At 39.5% G+C, this 17,959-nt stretch overlaps 2 protein-coding genes across 2 annotated transcripts; both read right to left on the bottom strand.

Annotated features, from left to right (window-relative positions):
- Window positions 1-4,678: 4,678 nt before the first annotated feature.
- On the bottom strand, window positions 4,679-6,077 carry LOC110923086 (protein TIFY 9). The gene is made up of 4 exons (XM_022167265.2): window positions 5,869-6,077; window positions 5,441-5,785; window positions 5,129-5,186; window positions 4,679-5,042 (listed from the first exon to the last, which is right to left on the bottom strand). The coding sequence occupies exons 1-4, from the start codon at window positions 5,948-5,950 to the stop codon at window positions 5,006-5,008; spliced, it is 522 nt and encodes a 173-aa protein (XP_022022957.1). The 5' UTR covers window positions 5,951-6,077; the 3' UTR covers window positions 4,679-5,005.
- A 9,374-nt stretch (window positions 6,078-15,451) lies between these two features.
- Window positions 15,452-17,649, bottom strand: LOC118488796. The gene is made up of 4 exons (XM_035986152.1): window positions 16,959-17,649; window positions 16,307-16,884; window positions 15,725-16,072; window positions 15,452-15,655 (listed from the first exon to the last, which is right to left on the bottom strand). The coding sequence occupies exons 1-4, from the start codon at window positions 17,641-17,643 to the stop codon at window positions 15,452-15,454; spliced, it is 1,815 nt and encodes a 604-aa protein (XP_035842045.1). The 5' UTR covers window positions 17,644-17,649.
- Between the last annotated feature and the right edge of the window lie 310 nt (window positions 17,650-17,959).

Genomic DNA, 17,959 nt, shown 5'->3' with positions numbered 1-17,959 from the left:
ATATGAGTTCAAAAACTCATTTGATTTATAGAACTTCATTCTATCCTATCTTCCGATTTAGGATCCGATTATTAACATAGTCACCTATATTAGGTGCCGGTTGATTCGTGATCCTTGAAGCCTTATTTGGTCTTATTCTCAAGACTATTAGGCAATCCCAAGTGAGTACATAGTTCCCCTCTTTTACCGTTTTCAAATACTTGGGGTGATACACATGTACATACGTGTTACTTTCGTGCATTTCATGCTTTTATGACATAAACATGCTAGTTTCACCTAGTACATATCTAGTACATGCTTTCAATTGTGTTTTGCTATGTATGTTAAGCATGCTAGCACATTGATTTATTACACATTTGCTGCATATGTTTACTTAGCATATGTACACATTGTTCTACATGACATTTATGCTATGTATGTTTACTGAGCATGCTAGCACATTGTTTTACATGAACATTTCTACTAGGCATGTTTACTTAGCATTCCTAGTACATAGTTTTCACATGCTACATTGGTTATGACATTTGGTGTGCTTAATCAGGACAATAATACATTCATTAACATTGATCACGCCGCTCGGTAGTATGTAATGGTACCATAGGAATTGACAACTCCCGTTTCCGACTTCCTAGGTTTGTTTGGAAGTTGGGAATGACATAATCCGACTACATAACTTAGATAAACCTTTAATTTGTTTAAAGGTTTGTCGCCACAGTCGCAAGGCTTGAATGTATGCAATTAACATTACTGCATAAATGTTTGTAATCATAAAGCATTGTTTTCTGCAAAACATAACATTTGATTTAAACTTAGGTTTATTCAAAAACCTTGTTTTGTACATTTTCCTATGGTTGAGTAATTACTAGTTATTCACCATACATGACATTTGTTTTCACATTGATATCATTACATAGTTTAAGTAGATGTCTTCCTACTTGCTATGCATTTCATTTGGTTATACATGATACATGTTACACATGACAATGAACATGGTTTATACATAAACATTTTTGACACGGACAAGACATTTTGGTTGGTTATTGATAAGTGACTTATGTTACGGGGCTATGTGTTATACGATAAAAGCATGGTGGATATGCCGCTGGTACTTCCTATATATAAGTGCTTTTATTGTATTATACATCATTGCGTTATCTAAACCACTTGGGCAATACATGAAACATTTTATACAAGAACATGACATTGTTTTACAAATTACATATTTTATACAAATTCACTTTTACTAGGTTAGGCCAGGCGGGGCGGCAATCAAGTTCCACGCGTGATACATAAAATAACGCGTTATGGTGTATTTTTCCCACCCCCACAACACAAGTTCCACGCGTGATATTTTTCACGGATTCAATTTTCGTTATTTTTTCAACGCGTGATGGTTTTGTTTTGTGAGTGTAATTGTTGGTTGGGGGGAAATTGTTGGGTGTGGTGGTGAGTGATGACCACCCCACTAAAAAAGGTTGTAAGTGATGGAAAAATGGTCGATGACATGGCAGAACTTGATTGGTGCTTGTGAGTGATAGAATTCTATCACTAGTGACCACCCCCTCCCCTTATTCATTTAACCATGCATTGTCCTTTCATCATCATTTGATTTTCATATGATTTCATAAAGGAAAACATTTTACAAGGTTCATGACTACATTTTGTTAAACACTTTTTAAACCACAAGTCATGAATGGTGCATAAACAAAACCTATGTATCTCACAGGCATTATTATGCTGACGTACCTATTTTTACATGTGTTTCAGGTGCTAATGCATGATGATGTTTGTGCTTCACTTAGGCGGACTCGGGCCTTAGTGACTTAAAAGACTGTTAATTATGTTGTTTTAGTTTGAACTCAAAAGACAATGTAAACTTTAATCTTAATAATACATAACTTTAATTACCATGGTTGTTGAAACAATAATTCTGTCGCATCACTCCCCGACATTTCCGTCGCGGTTTGTTGTTTTACGCGGTCGGGGTGTGACAGTTGTAAATCTTAAAACACAAACGTTTCTCTTTATGAAGCTTAAAATATTTTATTTTGGATGCATCTTATAAAATTATTAAAAGTAAGTTTTTTTTTTAACCAGAATGGGTTTAATTAAAAATACAGGTTCATTTGCATGTAACGTTTTATCTCATTTAAAAAAACATGTTTAATTGTAAATAGTATTTTTTTTATATCTAAGTTTTTTTTTTTTTGCTATTTTATTTATTTTGTGGCTTGAAAAAATGTAACCATCATTTGTTTTATTTATTTTTTATTTTTTATTTTTTACTTTTTAAAGTATTTCTTTTTAACATAAGTACATAATAGTTAGCTTCAAGAACCAAATACCTTATATCAATATCATTCACTTGAAAACAAAATTAGGTAATCTTTAGTATTCAGGAATAAGAGGTGAAATGGAATGAACCATTGTGAGGGAATAAATAAAAGAGTGTTTGGTTGGTCAATGAAATAGAATCGTCCAATCCAAAATGCATTTCATTCCTTCAAAATCATTCCATCCGCCCCCTGTTTTTTTTTTCATTCCATTCCCTCTTCACCTTCATTAACAACACCACAACCTACCACCGTTGCTACCACACACACACACCACCGCCACCACCACCACCACCACCGTCATCCGCCGCCGTCACCCACCTCCGCCGCCACCCGCCACCGTCGCCACCCACCGCGCCACTGCCACCTCCGATCATCGCCACCACCCACCTTCGATCATCGCCTCCACCATTGCCACTGCCACCTCCGATCACCGCCGCCACCCACCGCCACCACCGCTACCACCTCCGACCACAGTCACCACGCCCCATCATCGCCCATCACTGACCACCGCCATCTGATTTTATTCATTCGTCTTTTTTCGCATACCAAACAACAAAAAGTAATTGTTCATTCCAATTCACACATGGTAACCAAATAAGACATGGAATGGTAATGATTAATTCCATTACCTCATTCATTCCATTACCTCGTCCATTCCATTCCCCCGTCCATTCTATTACCCCATACCAAACAACAAAAAGTATTGTGTTTTGTATGTAACTCGTGAAAATAAAAGTGATCACTTGTATTTCGGATTTTCGGGTTTGAGCAAAGCACAATTAGTTATTGAAAAGGCATTCAATTATGTTACATATACATAGTCTATTAATTCATCCCTCAACACAAATTATGATCTACCAAACTGAAATTAAACCAAACCAGTGATGAATTCGTCCATGTCAAGTAGTTCAGTATAATGTCGTCTTTAGGTTGATGTAATTGATTGACGTTTTTAGGTTGGGATAAGCTCAAAATCTTTAATTGATTTAATTGATTGACGTTTTTAGGTTGGGATAAGCTCTAGGTCAAAAAATGTCCTAAGGATGAAAACCGGTACCTTTTCTCCTCAATTCTTGTATTAAACCTTAGTTGTTGTGATTTTTGCCTCGTAACTATCGTAGATCTACTTGGGGTAGATCTACTTGGGGCCACCGTAGTAGATCTACGGTTGTCGTACAATGATAACTATAAGGTGGAAACGCTGAAACGGGGAGCACCATAGACCCTCTTAAAACTTTGAATTTAAGATATAACAAATATATAACTTTCATCATATCCTTGGTATCAAACATATAATGAATGACAAAGGATTGTAACAAGAGTCATTAAACTTGTTTGATATAACTTCATTTCAATAAATCAGCTGGTCCAACATATATAGTAAGAAACAAATAAAACCATTGACAAGTATTTCAAGTAAAGACACCTAAAGAATAATCCACTTGCAAAGATTTCAGATGTTGACATTAAAACACGTTTGACCTAAGAACACTGAATTTGACCAAGTATTTTCTAAAAGACCCCTTATCGCCTCAGAAGATTCATAAATCATAATACATAAACTCTGGACTGTTGAAGCTTAGAAATATTCCTAATTTATCTACAAGAATATATTCTTCATGCAGTCGACAACGATTTTCTATATATATCCTATATATTCCTATGATTGCTAAAACTTTATAAAGAATGTAAGGACAACCCATACAAACCAGGTATCAAGAATTTTGCATTTGTGGTTGTCAAATACATAGCCTCCTAATCTAAAACACCAGAGGGAATGTATGGACAACAACAAGTTAGAACTTCACTCCATTGACTAATTTTTTTTTAATATATATTAGTTCTTCTTTAAACATGTGAAAGTGTAATATAATTCGAAATATGTGAGTGATCCACACACGTATTATTAAGAGGAAACAAGACTAACTATTATTATTTTTTTAAATAAATTATATATTTAAATTTAAATAGAAATTAGCTTAATTGTTTATTTATTAAGAGGAAACAAGACTAAACTATAAAATTTTGTAAATAAAATTTATATTTAAATTTAAGTAATAAAATATATATTTAAATTTAAGTAGAGATTAGCTTAATTGTTTATTTATATATACAACTATCCGTGTGTAGATAAATGATACATAACTAAAATATATACAAGAATAAATTAGGTTGATGGTTGTTTATGTGCATAATCTACATGATTGTATTTGGGTGTAACGATACTCACACTTACAATACAACATATAGTGTATATATATAAAGCGGAACAACGTATTCTAGCTTTTATAAACAAATAATCACATGTCAACCGTATCAAATGTTTAAGAATAACAAACAAGTTGAATAAGAAAACAAATTGTCACGTTTACGTATATGAACTGGTCAAAATAAGAGCATTATTGGCCATGATAAACAACAAAACAACTTTGGTCATACGTAACTTTTGTTGACCAACAAAAAGTCCAACTACAAATTTAAAAAAAAAAAAGAAAAAATAACGACTTTTCTGAAACCTGCCAAACTCCACGCCTCCGTAAAATACCACCCACCCCTTTTCTTCAGAAAAAAAATAAAAAAAATATTACTAAAATCAAAAGTCACGTTTATAGGTTATTATAATATAATATATCCAATATTTTCGTCTTCGTCTTCTCGAGAAGTGTTGTTTAATGCAAAGACGCGTATGGGGATATGGACTCTTTCCTGCAAAAATGGTCAATAATAGTTATGATTTGTAAAACTTGTTTTCAGATCCGAAGATATAATCAATATTTGTATCGATTACATACCTTTCTTTACGCTTCTCTAGAAACCTCTTCAACGATTTCTTCCGTGACAACGGTAGATCTGCGCAAAATGACCAAAATAATTAATTAAAAACAGGTCTAATCGTGTTAAACATGTCAGATACACGACACAATTAACATAACTATATGTATACAACTTGTTTAACTACTGAGCTCTATGTTTTATGTGCCTAAAAAAAGACACATGATGTAGCCTAGACCTAGAGTCCTCATTTTGATTAAAAACTATGAATTTACTGTACTTTTTTAAGTAATTTTTATTAAACAGGTTTAATCGTGTGTATTGCCGCGTACCTTTGCTGACTCCTCCGGCGATCACCGGAGTTTGATTGTTTTCATTCTTCACGGCTACCGGTTCAACAGAGGTTTTAGAAACCGGATTCACAGCATCAACAAGTTTCATGATGTTATCTGCCTGATTAGGAGAAACATCAAAAACAGAAACGACTCCGTTGTAAATAATCGTCAAAGGAGTAGCGGTTGCAGCGGTGTTAACACGGCTACACTCCTGATTATAAACCGGTAGTGTTTGAAGGTGCGGGTGAGATGCATATGACAACTTGTTAGCAACGAAACCGTTGTTTGCGAATGCTGATTTCAGAAGCTCCGGATTGATTTTAGATATCACGTCTTGGATATCTGCAGAATCGTAGATAATTAAATAACGCAGATTACAAAACTGACTCCATACATAACATAAGCATTTAAACAATTAAACTTACTTTTACGAGGAGAGAGTTTTTTTGAAGATGCTTCTTCGTTGAGACGGAAGAAATCAATTTCAACTGCTGGTGAATCTGACATGATTGTATAGAGATTTAATGAAGTTATTGATTGAATTTAGATGGGGAAGAATGAAACGAATTTGAGAGGAGAAATGGAGAAATGGTCGCTGATAAATAAATATTAAAAAGAATGAAAAGAGTGTTGGTTTGAGGAGTAATTGTGCACGAGATAAATGTGGGTGGTGGTGCCGTGAATCCCGTGAGTGTTTGTTTTGAATCTTCCTCCACACTTGCAAACACGCTTTCATTTTTTGTTATTATTTTTAGTAAAGAAAGCAAAAAATTATTTTTTTAGTCAAGAAAACAAAAAAAGGAAAAGCCGGCAGAAAGAGTTAAACTCAAGTTTAGTGTGTATAAAAAATGGATTTAAACTGTCAAGAAAACAAAAAAAGGAAAAGCCGTAGAAAGAGTTAAACTCGAGTTTAGTGTGTATAAAAAAGGATTTCAATAAAATCGGGGCGTGGCTAAACGTAACCCTTAAACGTAGCTCTCATATAAAAGGGATGTTAATATTTTTTTAATAAAGGAGGTTTACCATGTTTTGTGAGAGATAAATATATTTAACATTTTTATCAGTGAGAGGAAGAAGAAAGTTGTTAAGATAATCATCTTTATATATAAAAATAAAAACAATACTTATAAGTGTCTATTTTGTTTTCGTACTTTTATGCGTTTACACCACTTTGTTAAAATAATAATATATAACTTTTAGTTAATAGATTATGAAATCTTTGAGCATGGATGGATGTGTTACTAAGAGGATGTTTGGGGTTGAGTTTTGAAGGAGATTTTTAGATTATTGAGTTTTGAAATCGTAAATAATCAGTTTTGAATGTTTGGGTAAAAAAATTAAAAAAATTGATTATTTGCGTTTAGAAAGTTACAAAACGCAGTTTTCAAAAAGCAGCCCCCCCTACTGCAACAAAACGCAATTTTCCAAAAATTAACTATTTGCGTTTAGATAAGGATTTTCACTTATTTATTTTTTAAAATATATATTTGCTAAACACTCAAATAGTTGATTATCTGATTATTGTGATATCAAACAATATAATCAAATCCAAACCCTATCTTTCAACATCACGTTTTGTTACAGTTAATTATCTGATTCTGATTATTCAAAACGCATAATCTATTTTCAAAACTCAACCCCAAACACCCTCTAAGAGTTTCGACTAATAGATCCAGTTCTTTATAGCCGGTGTTTTAGTTTTGTTAGTTTGTTCAGTTATAATAATGGAGGGTATCATTCAATCACTTTAGGGTGTTTGAGTCATTCTGTACCCAATGACATCATACCATGTCAAGTCCCCATTCCACTTCCCATTTTGCATTCAATCACTGGCAATGATTCAAACACATACAGAGTGGTAAAGAATTTAAAAAGAAAAGTTGTGATTGGTTAAAAGGGGTTGAGACCCACCATTAAACCCCCTCTCTCCTCCTTTCCTCCTCTTATCCGCATCGGTGAGTACACACCAAAATCACCACTCCCCACTCACCGATTTGAAGCCAACGATCATTCACCGCTCGCCAAACAAACTCCCCGACATTATACCGAGTACCCTAAGTTTCGACTAATAGATCCGGTTCTTTATAGCCGGTGCTTTCGTTTTGTTAGTTTGATCAGTTATAAAAAATTGATAACTCGTTGTGTGATTTTTTTGTTAACATAACAAAATTGTCATTGTTAGGTTAAATTGGTTTGTGAAGGATTGAATGAGTTTAAACCAGATGTTCGGGAAAAAGTTCCTTGCATATTTTATTTCGTTTATAAAGAACTAATAAATTTTATTGATACGTATATAGCTTATATTAAACACGTTTAATTGTAAGAAAAAAGAAATAACACAATGAACAAGAGTAAGCAACTCTTCAATATGGATTTACATGTTTCAAGTAGCATTGTTGTTAGACCATGTGTAGTGGTAGCTATTTATAATGCCCTCACTATGGGGTATTATATGACATGTGGCATCCTAGTCATATTTGGGCATTATAACAAAAGTGGTGTAGTGGGCATAATGCCCTATAATGCCCTACCAATCATTAAAAAAAAAAAAAAAAAACTATTTTCTCATTGGCTAGTCAAACCCATTCAAACCTTCCACAATTCATTTAGGCGTTTTCATTAAAACGCCAAACCCATTTTTCTTTGCCCTATAATGCCCTATAATGCCCTATGTAATGGAGAAGGGGGCGTTTTTTTTGCCCTATAATGCCCCACTACACATGGTCTTAGAGGCATGTACGTTTAAATTGTGGCAAATATATCAAAATGACACTTTCTTTAAGATGTATTAATGGGACTCTTTCATACGTCTAAAAATTGATGTTTATTAAAACAAGTACTATAATAATAAATTTTCCTAAATAATTTTAACATAAATCATTTGTATTTAACATGTAGGAAAAGTTCATCACTATTGACGACGGGGGTAGCCCAAAGACAAATAAAACCATTAATATGCAAAGAGCTTAAAAGGTTGAAAGGTTCATCAGATGAAAAGCTGCATAATGGGTGAATCGAGGAACAGTAACTAGTCATGTCCACCAACTCATCTCACCAACTCACGCTCACCAACTCACAAAGTCAGAGCAGGTCTGTACAGGCACACCCTATTAACCAGGGGTCCAAAGCCTTGAACCCCAAAAGGGGAAACCCTCCATAAGCAAACAGGTCTCACTAGTATAGTCCATACCATTTCGAGAAGTGTCTTCCACTATAAGAAGACAGCTCAATAACACTTCAAGGACATTCCGAAAAGCAGAGAGATTCCTTAATCTCTTGTCATTTGAAGAGTTCTTGTCACTTCCAAATAACTCTTCATCAGATTCATCTCATTCATTCTATTTGCTTTCTTTTCTTGATCCGAGTCAATCTTGGAGAAAGAACTTCAAAGCAAATAACTCAAATATACTAGTGAACCTCCTTCCACGTTTTGCAAACGTGGAGGGACCCCGCGACCTGCGTTAGGCAAAATCAAACCTTTCAGCCCTTTTGCCTGACCAGTCCAGCTACCATCCTTGGTCCCGTGTTTGTTGCATCAACAAGTTGGCGCCCACCGTGGGGCTACGCCGCTGTTTCTCCTCAAAAGAGACCTGGTACGTGTAGCTCCTTCCACTCCAAACCACTATGTCAGAAAGTGGATCTCCGGGAGAGGTCAACCAGATCCCTAACACCTCTACCCCGGGAAGTGGTCAAGCTCACACAACAATAACAACGCCTTTTTCAACTCCGGGGAGTACACCCGAGTTCCTCACCTTTAACACACCAACCCCATCCAGATCTGGAGCTCCGTCTCCCAACGTTGGTGTGTCTGACACTCCGACACGCGTTGAACTTACCCCCGAGGGGGTCGCTCATAACTTCCTTGAGCTGAGATCACTTCTTAACCAACATGTGAACAGAGAAAGGGAAAAGGGTGTAAGGATTCGTCTAGATTACGACGAGCCTGAGCCAACGTTATCTCCTGGACCACCTCTACCACCCTTCGTCACAAGAAGTGAAGCCGGTCCTAGCAACCCTTCAAACCTGCACCCTTATCTGTCCACTGTGACGAACCCCACTGTTCATCCCATTCTCTCTTCCCAACCAACTGTTAGTGGTACCCCTCTGGGACACGAGTTAACACTCGACCAACTCCTACAATCCCCGGTGACCAGTTGTCCCACTTCTCTGAATACCACATGGGAGCAAGCCCTGTCCGTGCTCCCTTTAGCACGAAGTGCTGTTGCCAACACCCCTCTTGGGGTAAATTGCTCGGTTGGTCCTGGAAGCCTTCAAGGTTTCAATTTCGTGCCCAATATGATGTCTCAGATGATGGCCCACTTCCCTTGGCAGCACTTCATCAATCAAGTGCTGGCCACCCAGGGAAACCAAGGCAATAATAACAACGGAGGCACGAGACCTGAAGAGGACTTGGCTAAACCTTACAAGCCAAGCAACCTTTCATGCTTTTCAAGACAGATAGCTGATTATGACTTCCAGTCAAAAATCAAAATGCCTGCCCACATCAAAACGTATGATGGGACCGAAGACCCCGAAGATCATCTTCAAATCTTTACTGGTGCTGCTCGAATAGAAAAATGGTCGAATGCTGAATGTTGCCTAATGTTCATGCAAACCCTCATTGGGTCCGCTAGAATTTGGTTCAACGACCTACCTGCTCAAAGCATTCGAAGCTTTGATGATCTCAGCAGAGGCTTCCTGGCAAACTTCTCCCAACAAAGGAGATACGTTAAAGACGCGACTGTAATCTTCCAAATAAAACAACGAGATGATGAAAGCCTACGAGCATTCATTGAACGGTACAAGAAAGAAGGGCTAACCTACGTGGGGGCTGATGAGAAAATGAGGGTTGCCGGTTTTATGAACGCCATAACCTCCAAGTATCTCACACGAGATTTCAACAAATCTCTACCCAAAACCTTGGAAGAAGCCCTTGAAAGAGCTGAGGCTCACATCCGAGGAGAAGAAGCTGTTGATATCAAGGAACAAAGGAAAAGGGGTTCCGGTTGGCGAAGCAGCAGCCCAGCCAGAAAGAGAGGAAACTTTAATTCTTACGACAGACGCTCAAAGGGTTCAGACACTCGAAGGGTTGAAGGGCGAAACCCTCCAAGCAGGGATAAGAGTATGAGTTTCACTCCTCTCACCAAAACCCCTCAAGAAGTCCTGGCAACGGAAGAGGTCAAGCAAAACTTCAGACCTCCTAGGCCTCTTCCCAAAAGTCGGAAAAACGAGAACTCCACTCAGTTCTGTGAATTCCATGAAGAAAAGGGACATCACACCAACGATTGCTTCCAGCTGAAAAAGAGAATTGAAGAAGCTGTCAAGTCAGGGGAACTTGCCCATTTGGTCAAAGGAGTTCGAGACAAGATGGCCGAAAACAAAGGGAAGGAAGTAAACATGGTATGTTCTGACGAAAAGGTCCCTTACAAGAAGCGACGGTTGGAGGATTGGGAACTTCAGTGTGTTTGCTTCCCCCCAACAAGGAAGGACCCGCTCCCTGGTCCCCTTGTGGTTGAAGCCATCGTGGGTACCTTACAAACATGCAAAGCATACATAGACACAGGAGCAGCCACTGAAATCATGTTTGAGAAGTTTTTCAATCAACTAAGCAATGAGGAGCGTTCAAGGCTTCAACCCTCCGGGACCTCCATAAAGGGTATCGCTGACATAACCCTGAAGCCTTTGGGGCAAATAACCCTTGATGTTTGTCTTAAAGAGGGATCAAAGGAAAGAACCCGATCACTAACATTCGTGGTTATCAACATCCCTTCCAACTACGACGTAATCATAGGGAGGCCCGGACAATGTGCATTTTACATGGCTGTATCTGTTGGCCATGGCACTGTCAAGTTTCCAACCGAGAGAGGGATTGCAACCCTTCAACCCTCTCAGGAAGCTTACCTGATCGAAGGAGAAAGTTCTAATGACGAGAAAGACAAGCAGGGGTTAGTCATCAACCCTAAGTACCCCGAACAGCGGATAAGGGTCAATCCCAACCTCTCTCAAGATACTCTTTCATACCTTGAAAAGCTGCTAAAACACCACAGCGATGTGTTCGCCTGGTCTCCCGAAGACATGACCGGGATCCCTCGAAGCATTGCTGAACATGAGCTGAGAATACCACCGAATGTCAAGCCAGTGGTTCAAAAGAAAAGAAGTTTGGCACCTGAAAGAAGCCTGGCAGCTTGCCAAGAGGTTGAAAAGCTTGTATCAGCTGGCATCCTCCGAGAGGTTAAGTATCAATCGTGGATTGCTAATCCTGTCATGGTCCGAAAACCCGACAACTCTTGGAGAATGTGTATAGATTTCAAGGATCTTAACAAAGCTTGTCCTAAAGATTGCTACCCGCTCCCAGAAATTGACCTTAAGTTTGATTCCCTCACGGGATACCCGTTCAAATGCTTCCTTGATGCATACAAAGGCTATCACCAGATCCTCATGAAAGAAGAGGATGAAGAAAAAACGGCTTTCCACACAGACAAGGGCATTTTCTGTTACCAAAAAATGCCTTTTGGTCTCAAGAACGCAGGAGCCACTTACCAACGACTCGTCGATAAAGCCTTCGAAAGACAAATTGGAAGAAACATGGAAGCGTATGTCGATGACCTGGTAATCAAAAGCAAAACGGAGTACCAGATGCTTGATGACATCCAAGAAACCTTCAAGAATCTTAGAAAGATCAACATGAAGCTTAACCCGGAAAAATGTTCGTTCGGATTTGATGAAGGAAAATTCCTGGGTCATATTGTTGGAAAACAAAGCATCAAGGCCAACCCCAACAAAGTGAAAGCTGTTCTCGAAGCTAAACCACCAAGAACCAAGAAGGAGGTTGAAAGCTTGAATGGGAAGCTTGCAGCCTTGAAGCGTTTTACCTCAAAACTGGCCGAAAGGTCCCTACCGTTCTACAAAACGCTCAAGAATTGTTCAGATAAGAAAGATTTCAGATGGACCGAGGAGGCTGAGGAAGCTTTCAATCAAATGAAGCAGCACCTTGCTTCACTGCCAGATATTGCAGCACCTGAAACCGGGGAGCTCATATCGGTGTACCTCTCAGTTGCCGACGAAGCCATCAGTGCAGTCCTCACCATTGAAAGGGACAAGGCTCAGGTACCCGTCTATTTTTTCAGCAAAACTTTAAAACTAGCTGAAACCAAATATCCTCCCCTTGAAAAACTAGCCCTAGCCTTGGTCCAAACAGCCAGAAGGCTTAGAAGATACTTTCAAGCACATCCTATACAAGTGGTCACTGACCAACCTGTCAAGAACGTGCTTGAAAAGCCTGAAAACTCAGGAAGATTGGCAAAATGGGCAGTGGAACTAGGTGAACATAACATCACCTTTGTCCCACGAAAAGCAATCAAAGCTCAAGTTTTGGCTGACTTCCTAGTAGAAGTCCCAAGCCAAAAGACTGAAGAAGTAAACACCACAACCACTGAACCCTCCAACCCTGAAGCCTGGAAACTGTTCACCGACGGGGCTTCAAGCGTTGAAGGGTCAGGAGCTGTGTAATCCTAATCAACCCTGAGGGGCTAGAATTCACATATGCTCTTCGTTTCAACTTTCAGACCACTAATAACGAGGCTGAATACGAAGCACTGATCGCTGGCCTCCGGCTAGCCAAAGAAATGAAAGTCAAAAAGCTCGAAGTGTTCACTGATTCGCTACTAGTATCAAGCCAAGTCAATGACAGCTATGTCGCCAAGGAGCCCAACATGAGGAGGTACAAAGAAAAATCAAAGGAATTAATGAACACCTTCCAGGCATGCAACATCAAACAGATTCCAAGATCCCAAAACAAAAAGGCTGACGCCTTAAGCAAGTTAGCATCCCTCACATTCGCCCACCTCACAAAAAAGGTGTTGGTTGAAGTGTTGAAGGCTCGTTCAATTGACGAATTAGAAGTACAAGATGTGGTCACCGAGGAAGATCCAAATTGGATGACTCCCATAAAGAAATTCCTTCAAAACAACGAACTACCAAGTGATCAAATAGAAGCTGAAAGGGTAAAGATCAAAGCAAGACAATATGTGTTGCAAGGAGAAATCCTCTATAAAAAAGGATACCTTGCACCATTGCTAAGGTGTGTGGGCCCTGAACAAAGCAAGTATTTGGTTAAAGAAGTGCATGAAGGAATATGTGGAGCTCATTTCGGAGCTAGGTCGGTGGTTGCAAAACTCATGAACTTGGGATACTTCTGGCCTTCAATGCATCGGGATACCGTCGAGCAATTGAAGAAATGCGATGCCTGCCAAATCCACTCCCCAATACCAAAAAGTCCAAAACATGACTTGGTCCCCATAACTTCAGCATGGCCATTCCATAAATGGGGAATGGACATAGTTGGACCATTCCCTCCAAGCAAAGGGGGAGTAAAATTCCTGTTGGTAGCAATTGATTACTTCAGCAAATGGCCAGAGGTCAAACCCCTTGCCAAAATCACAGGAAAGCAAATCATAGACTTTGTATGGGAGAACATCATATGCCGCTATGGGCTGCCAGGGGTAATTGTGACCGATAATGGGAAACAATTCGCTGAGAAACCCTTCAGCCTTTGGTGCAAAGAGTACAGGATCAACCAAATCTTCAGCTCAGTGGCTTACCCGCAATCAAACGGTCAGGTTGAAAGGACCAACAGAAGCATAGTGGAAGGCATCAAGACAAGATTGGGGAGATATGAAAGTAATTGGCTGGAAGAATTGCCTAGCGTTCTATGGGCAATCAGAACAACAGAAAAAGCAAGTCACAGAAAAACACCTTATAGCTTGGTATTCGGATCCGAAGCCGTAATCCCCGCTGAAATAGGAGTTGTAACCCAACGAATTGTCAACATGGATCCCGAGGTAAACACACAAGAGACCATGTTGAACTTACAACTCTTAGAAGAGGCCCGGGATCAAGCAGCAATACAAGAGGCCAAATACAAGCAAAAGATGGAAGCATATTACAACAAAAAGGTCAAGAACGAACGATTCAAGCCAGGAGACCTAGTCCTCAGAAACAATGAGGCCAGCAAAAAGGAAAACCAAGGAAAATTAGGCCCAAAATGGGAGGGGCCATACACCATCCTCGAAGCACACAAGGGTGGATCCTACAAGCTGGGAGATCTAGAAGGCAAAAGGCTCCCAAGACACTGGAACGGAAAAACTTTAAGAAAATTCTATGTTTAGAAAGTTTGGTTTGTGGCAAAACAAAAACCTTTTGTAAAAGCAAATGTTGCTTGAATGAATGAAGTTACTTTATCAAACTTGTCTTTCTATCCTAATATCAGGTTGAGAACCTAGCAAAAAACTCCATGGCAAGGGCCATGTAAGGGGATGAGCTCCCAGGCCATATCGCTCAATAGGCTCAAGGGTTGAATGGACCTATATAAGGGGTGAGTTCCTAAATCAATACAACTCCATGAGACTTATCAAAGAAAAACCATAGTGTCTCATAGACAGGTTTGAACAGCCTACACCAATCGTTCCTTAAGTCTAAAAAATGTACCCAATAATCAGACTTACGAAACCAAACAAATCACAACGAAATAAAAGAAAAGGATAGATACTACGTCTTGATGATAAACACTAAGGCAAAGTGACTGCAGCACTGAACCCTTTAAAGTGTAAAAAACATAAAGACAAACAAGCCTATCAACCAAACATACAAACCAAATCAGAAGCTACCCAAAGATCAACCAACAGGCACCAAGCTTGAAAGGTTAAAGGCTTCAACCCACCAGCAACTGTACAAAAAGCCTGAAGGGTTGAAACCCCACAAAACAAAACCAAGCAAATGGAACCAACAAAAATATCAACGACAAACATCATGTCATAAGTTAAAAAGGCCATAAAAGACCCTCATAAGACAGTCAAAGCAAGCCCTAGTGACTTGCAAATAAAACTAATGTTCAACAGCCATATAGGCCCAACCAACCAACCATGGGAACCTTAAGGGTCCCCCAAACCTAAACATTGTTTAAAACATTACAAAACATAAAATGTTTGCTAAGAAAGCTACGAATAAATGTCAGTTATCAGAAGGCTTGGAACCTTCACCCTTAGACTTTTTAGCTTTCTTTGTCTTCTTCACCTTCACAACTTCTTCACCACCAACTGCAGAGGTTTCCAAACCAGCATCTTTCGAGGTTTCAGGTAGACTCGAAAGGGTATCATCACTGTCCCCGGAATAAGACCTCTTCTTTGACAAGGAACCCAAAACCTCAGCACAAACCTTCTCATTTAACCCCTCAGGCTTCAACCCCTGTAAAACAGACAAAGGCTTACCAAAACAAGAGGATACCTCATGAATAAAGGGGTAGGTTAGCCTCTCCATCTGCTCAACAGAAGCCTTGAAGACATCAGAAGCCTCAGGGCGAAACATGGGTGATTTCTCCAAAGGTTGCCCAGATTCATGAAGTTTATAGCCAGCAGTAAGGCCTTGATGCTTCCCCAGGTTCAGCAGCTTTGTGTAAACATCACCAAGGGCAGAGTTAAATTCCTTAGAGTGCAAAAGATAAGTCACAACCTGCTGAAACCCATGCTCGATCAACCACTGATTATCCGCAGTCACCTGACCAACGGAAGCCTTCAACCCCTCCTTTTCTTCACGAAAAGCCTTCTGCTGGACAGATAAGGCCTCTCGGTCAGCCTTCAATTTCAACAAATTTGCTTCAAAACTTTTCCTCAGGTCACCCATCTCAATGGCATGCATCTTCTTCAGATCTTCAATCTCCTTCTTCCAAGCTGCCTCCTTCTCTGCAAACCCAGCCACTTCCTTCTTCATCGATGCAAGGGAGGATTTCATTTTGTCTTTCTTTTTAGAAAAATCCTCATACTCCCGCATCCTTTGGCGAAAGCGTGTAATCCCTTGGGGAAGCATGGCTGCAAGGTTGCAAGTAGTTAAAACCATGCGAGATAACATAGTGTCATCATCCATCTCAGCAATAGCTTCACGAACGGAAGGAGGAGCAAGATGACTAAGAGCATCTTCACAAACAGCAGCATCCTTAAAAGTGTCATCATTCTTAACCAACCAAGTAGGCACATAAGTGCCCTCAGGGTTCAACCCTTCAACGTCTCTGCTCGATGATTCTTGAACAGGGGTAGCAACACCCTTCTTCCCTCGAACCTTCTTACCACGCACAACTAATTCCTTCTCCTTCTCAACCTCCACTTCAGCCTGATCCTCAGAAGCCTCGATATCATCACTCAAATCCACTGGCTCAGTGGAAGTGGATTGAGGAGCAGCTTTCAGTAAACGACGAGATAACCGGCGAGTTGAAGGCTTGGGAACATTGGACTTGGTAAAACCCTTCGCATTTGCAACACTGACATAACCTGAACCCTCAAACCTCTGCTCAGAGGTCCTCACAACAACATTTTCACCCGGAACAGTCGGAGCATCTTCGAAAACCACATCGGACGTATCGTCACTCTTGATGAAGTCCAAAGCAGACATAACTGCCAAAAAACAAATAAAGAAAATAAGTCACAAACAAAGTAAGATGAAAAGGTATAGGGGAAAAAATGCATACCAAGGCCATTTCTCATCAACACCGGATCCCGATCAACTTTTGCCCAAATATTACTAACCCCTAAAAGCACTAACAAATGTTCGGGAAAAGGGCGAACCCTCGAAGGGCACCCCCGAATGGCTGAAAGAAAGGCATCATTCAATTCAGACTCGGAAGGCTCCGGATCGTTGAGAACAGCATCCGGATGCCTCCACACCATTTTGAAAGGAATAATGGATTCAGAAACCCAGAAAAACGTATTCTTCCATGATCCAAGGGTTGTAACCATGGATGAAACAAGACAAGTATCAACCTTTGTGTTCTCAAAAGTAAACCAATCGCCATTTTTGGCTAACCGGAAGAACCTCCGAAAGAGCAACAATGAAGGATCATAACCTAAAGCACGACACAGCACTTCAAAGTGCAAAACCCTAGCCATTCCTTTCGGATGTACTTGCCCAAAAGACACTCGATAATATTCAAGCAAATTTAGAACAAAAAACGAAAAAGGGTAACGAAGATTAGACCACTCAAAATGCCGACAATACAAAGCAATAAAACCAGGAATCGGTTTGTCAACGGAAGCATCGCAAGCAGGGGCGGTCGGATTAAACTGTTTATCGATACCATATTCAAGGCAAAACAGGTCTACCTCCTCTTGTGTCAACCGAGAAAATGACCTCGCTAAATCCTTAAGGGCACCCATGATCGAAAAAAGTAAAAATGAAAACGGAGAAGAAAACTAACCTGAGGGAGGAAAAACTGTGAATGATTGAAGGGAAAATGATGAAGTTTTGTAATTGTAAAAATGAATATAAGAGTAAAGTAAGGGTATTAAAGATAAAAATAAAAATCTCTGCCAATCCGCCGCCTGACACATGTCCAATCAACTGTCAAATCGATTAAATTTCAAAATTCAAAAAAGTAACCGCCTCAAACCCTTCAAGCCTCCAAACAACGAACCCTTGAAGCCTTTAAAAGACATGCATAAAAGTCAGAAGTCTTTGAGCCTAATACCCCAA

This window comes from Helianthus annuus, chromosome 17 (genome assembly GCF_002127325.2).
Source record: "Helianthus annuus cultivar XRQ/B chromosome 17, HanXRQr2.0-SUNRISE, whole genome shotgun sequence".
NCBI lineage: Eukaryota > Viridiplantae > Streptophyta > Magnoliopsida > Asterales > Asteraceae > Helianthus > Helianthus annuus.
This window is presented reverse-complemented; position numbering and strand designations above follow the sequence as displayed.

What these genes read in the sequence shown, in the direction of transcription:
- LOC110923086 (XM_022167265.2), bottom strand. Translation starts at nt 5,950, where the DNA reads ATGTCAGATTCACCAGCAGTTGAAATTGATTTCTTCCGTCTCAACGAA. An exon ending in AAAACTCTCTCCTCGTAAAA is followed by an intron (nt 5,786 to 5,868) that starts GTAAGTTTAATT and finishes ACGATTCTGCAG; the next exon opens with ATATCCAAGACGTGATATCT. An exon ending in CTAGAGAAGCGTAAAGAAAG is followed by an intron (nt 5,043 to 5,128) that starts GTATGTAATCGA and finishes CCATTTTTGCAG; the next exon opens with GAAAGAGTCCATATCCCCAT.
- LOC118488796 (XM_035986152.1), bottom strand. Translation starts at nt 17,643, where the DNA reads ATGGGTGCCCTTAAGGATTTAGCGAGGTCATTTTCTCGGTTGACACAA. An exon ending in GTTGATGAGAAATGGCCTTG is followed by an intron (nt 16,885 to 16,958) that starts GTATGCATTTTT and finishes GTTTTTTGGCAG; the next exon opens with TTATGTCTGCTTTGGACTTC. An exon ending in CCTACCCCTTTATTCATGAG is followed by an intron (nt 15,656 to 15,724) that starts GTATCCTCTTGT and finishes TTAAATGAGAAG; the next exon opens with GTTTGTGCTGAGGTTTTGGG.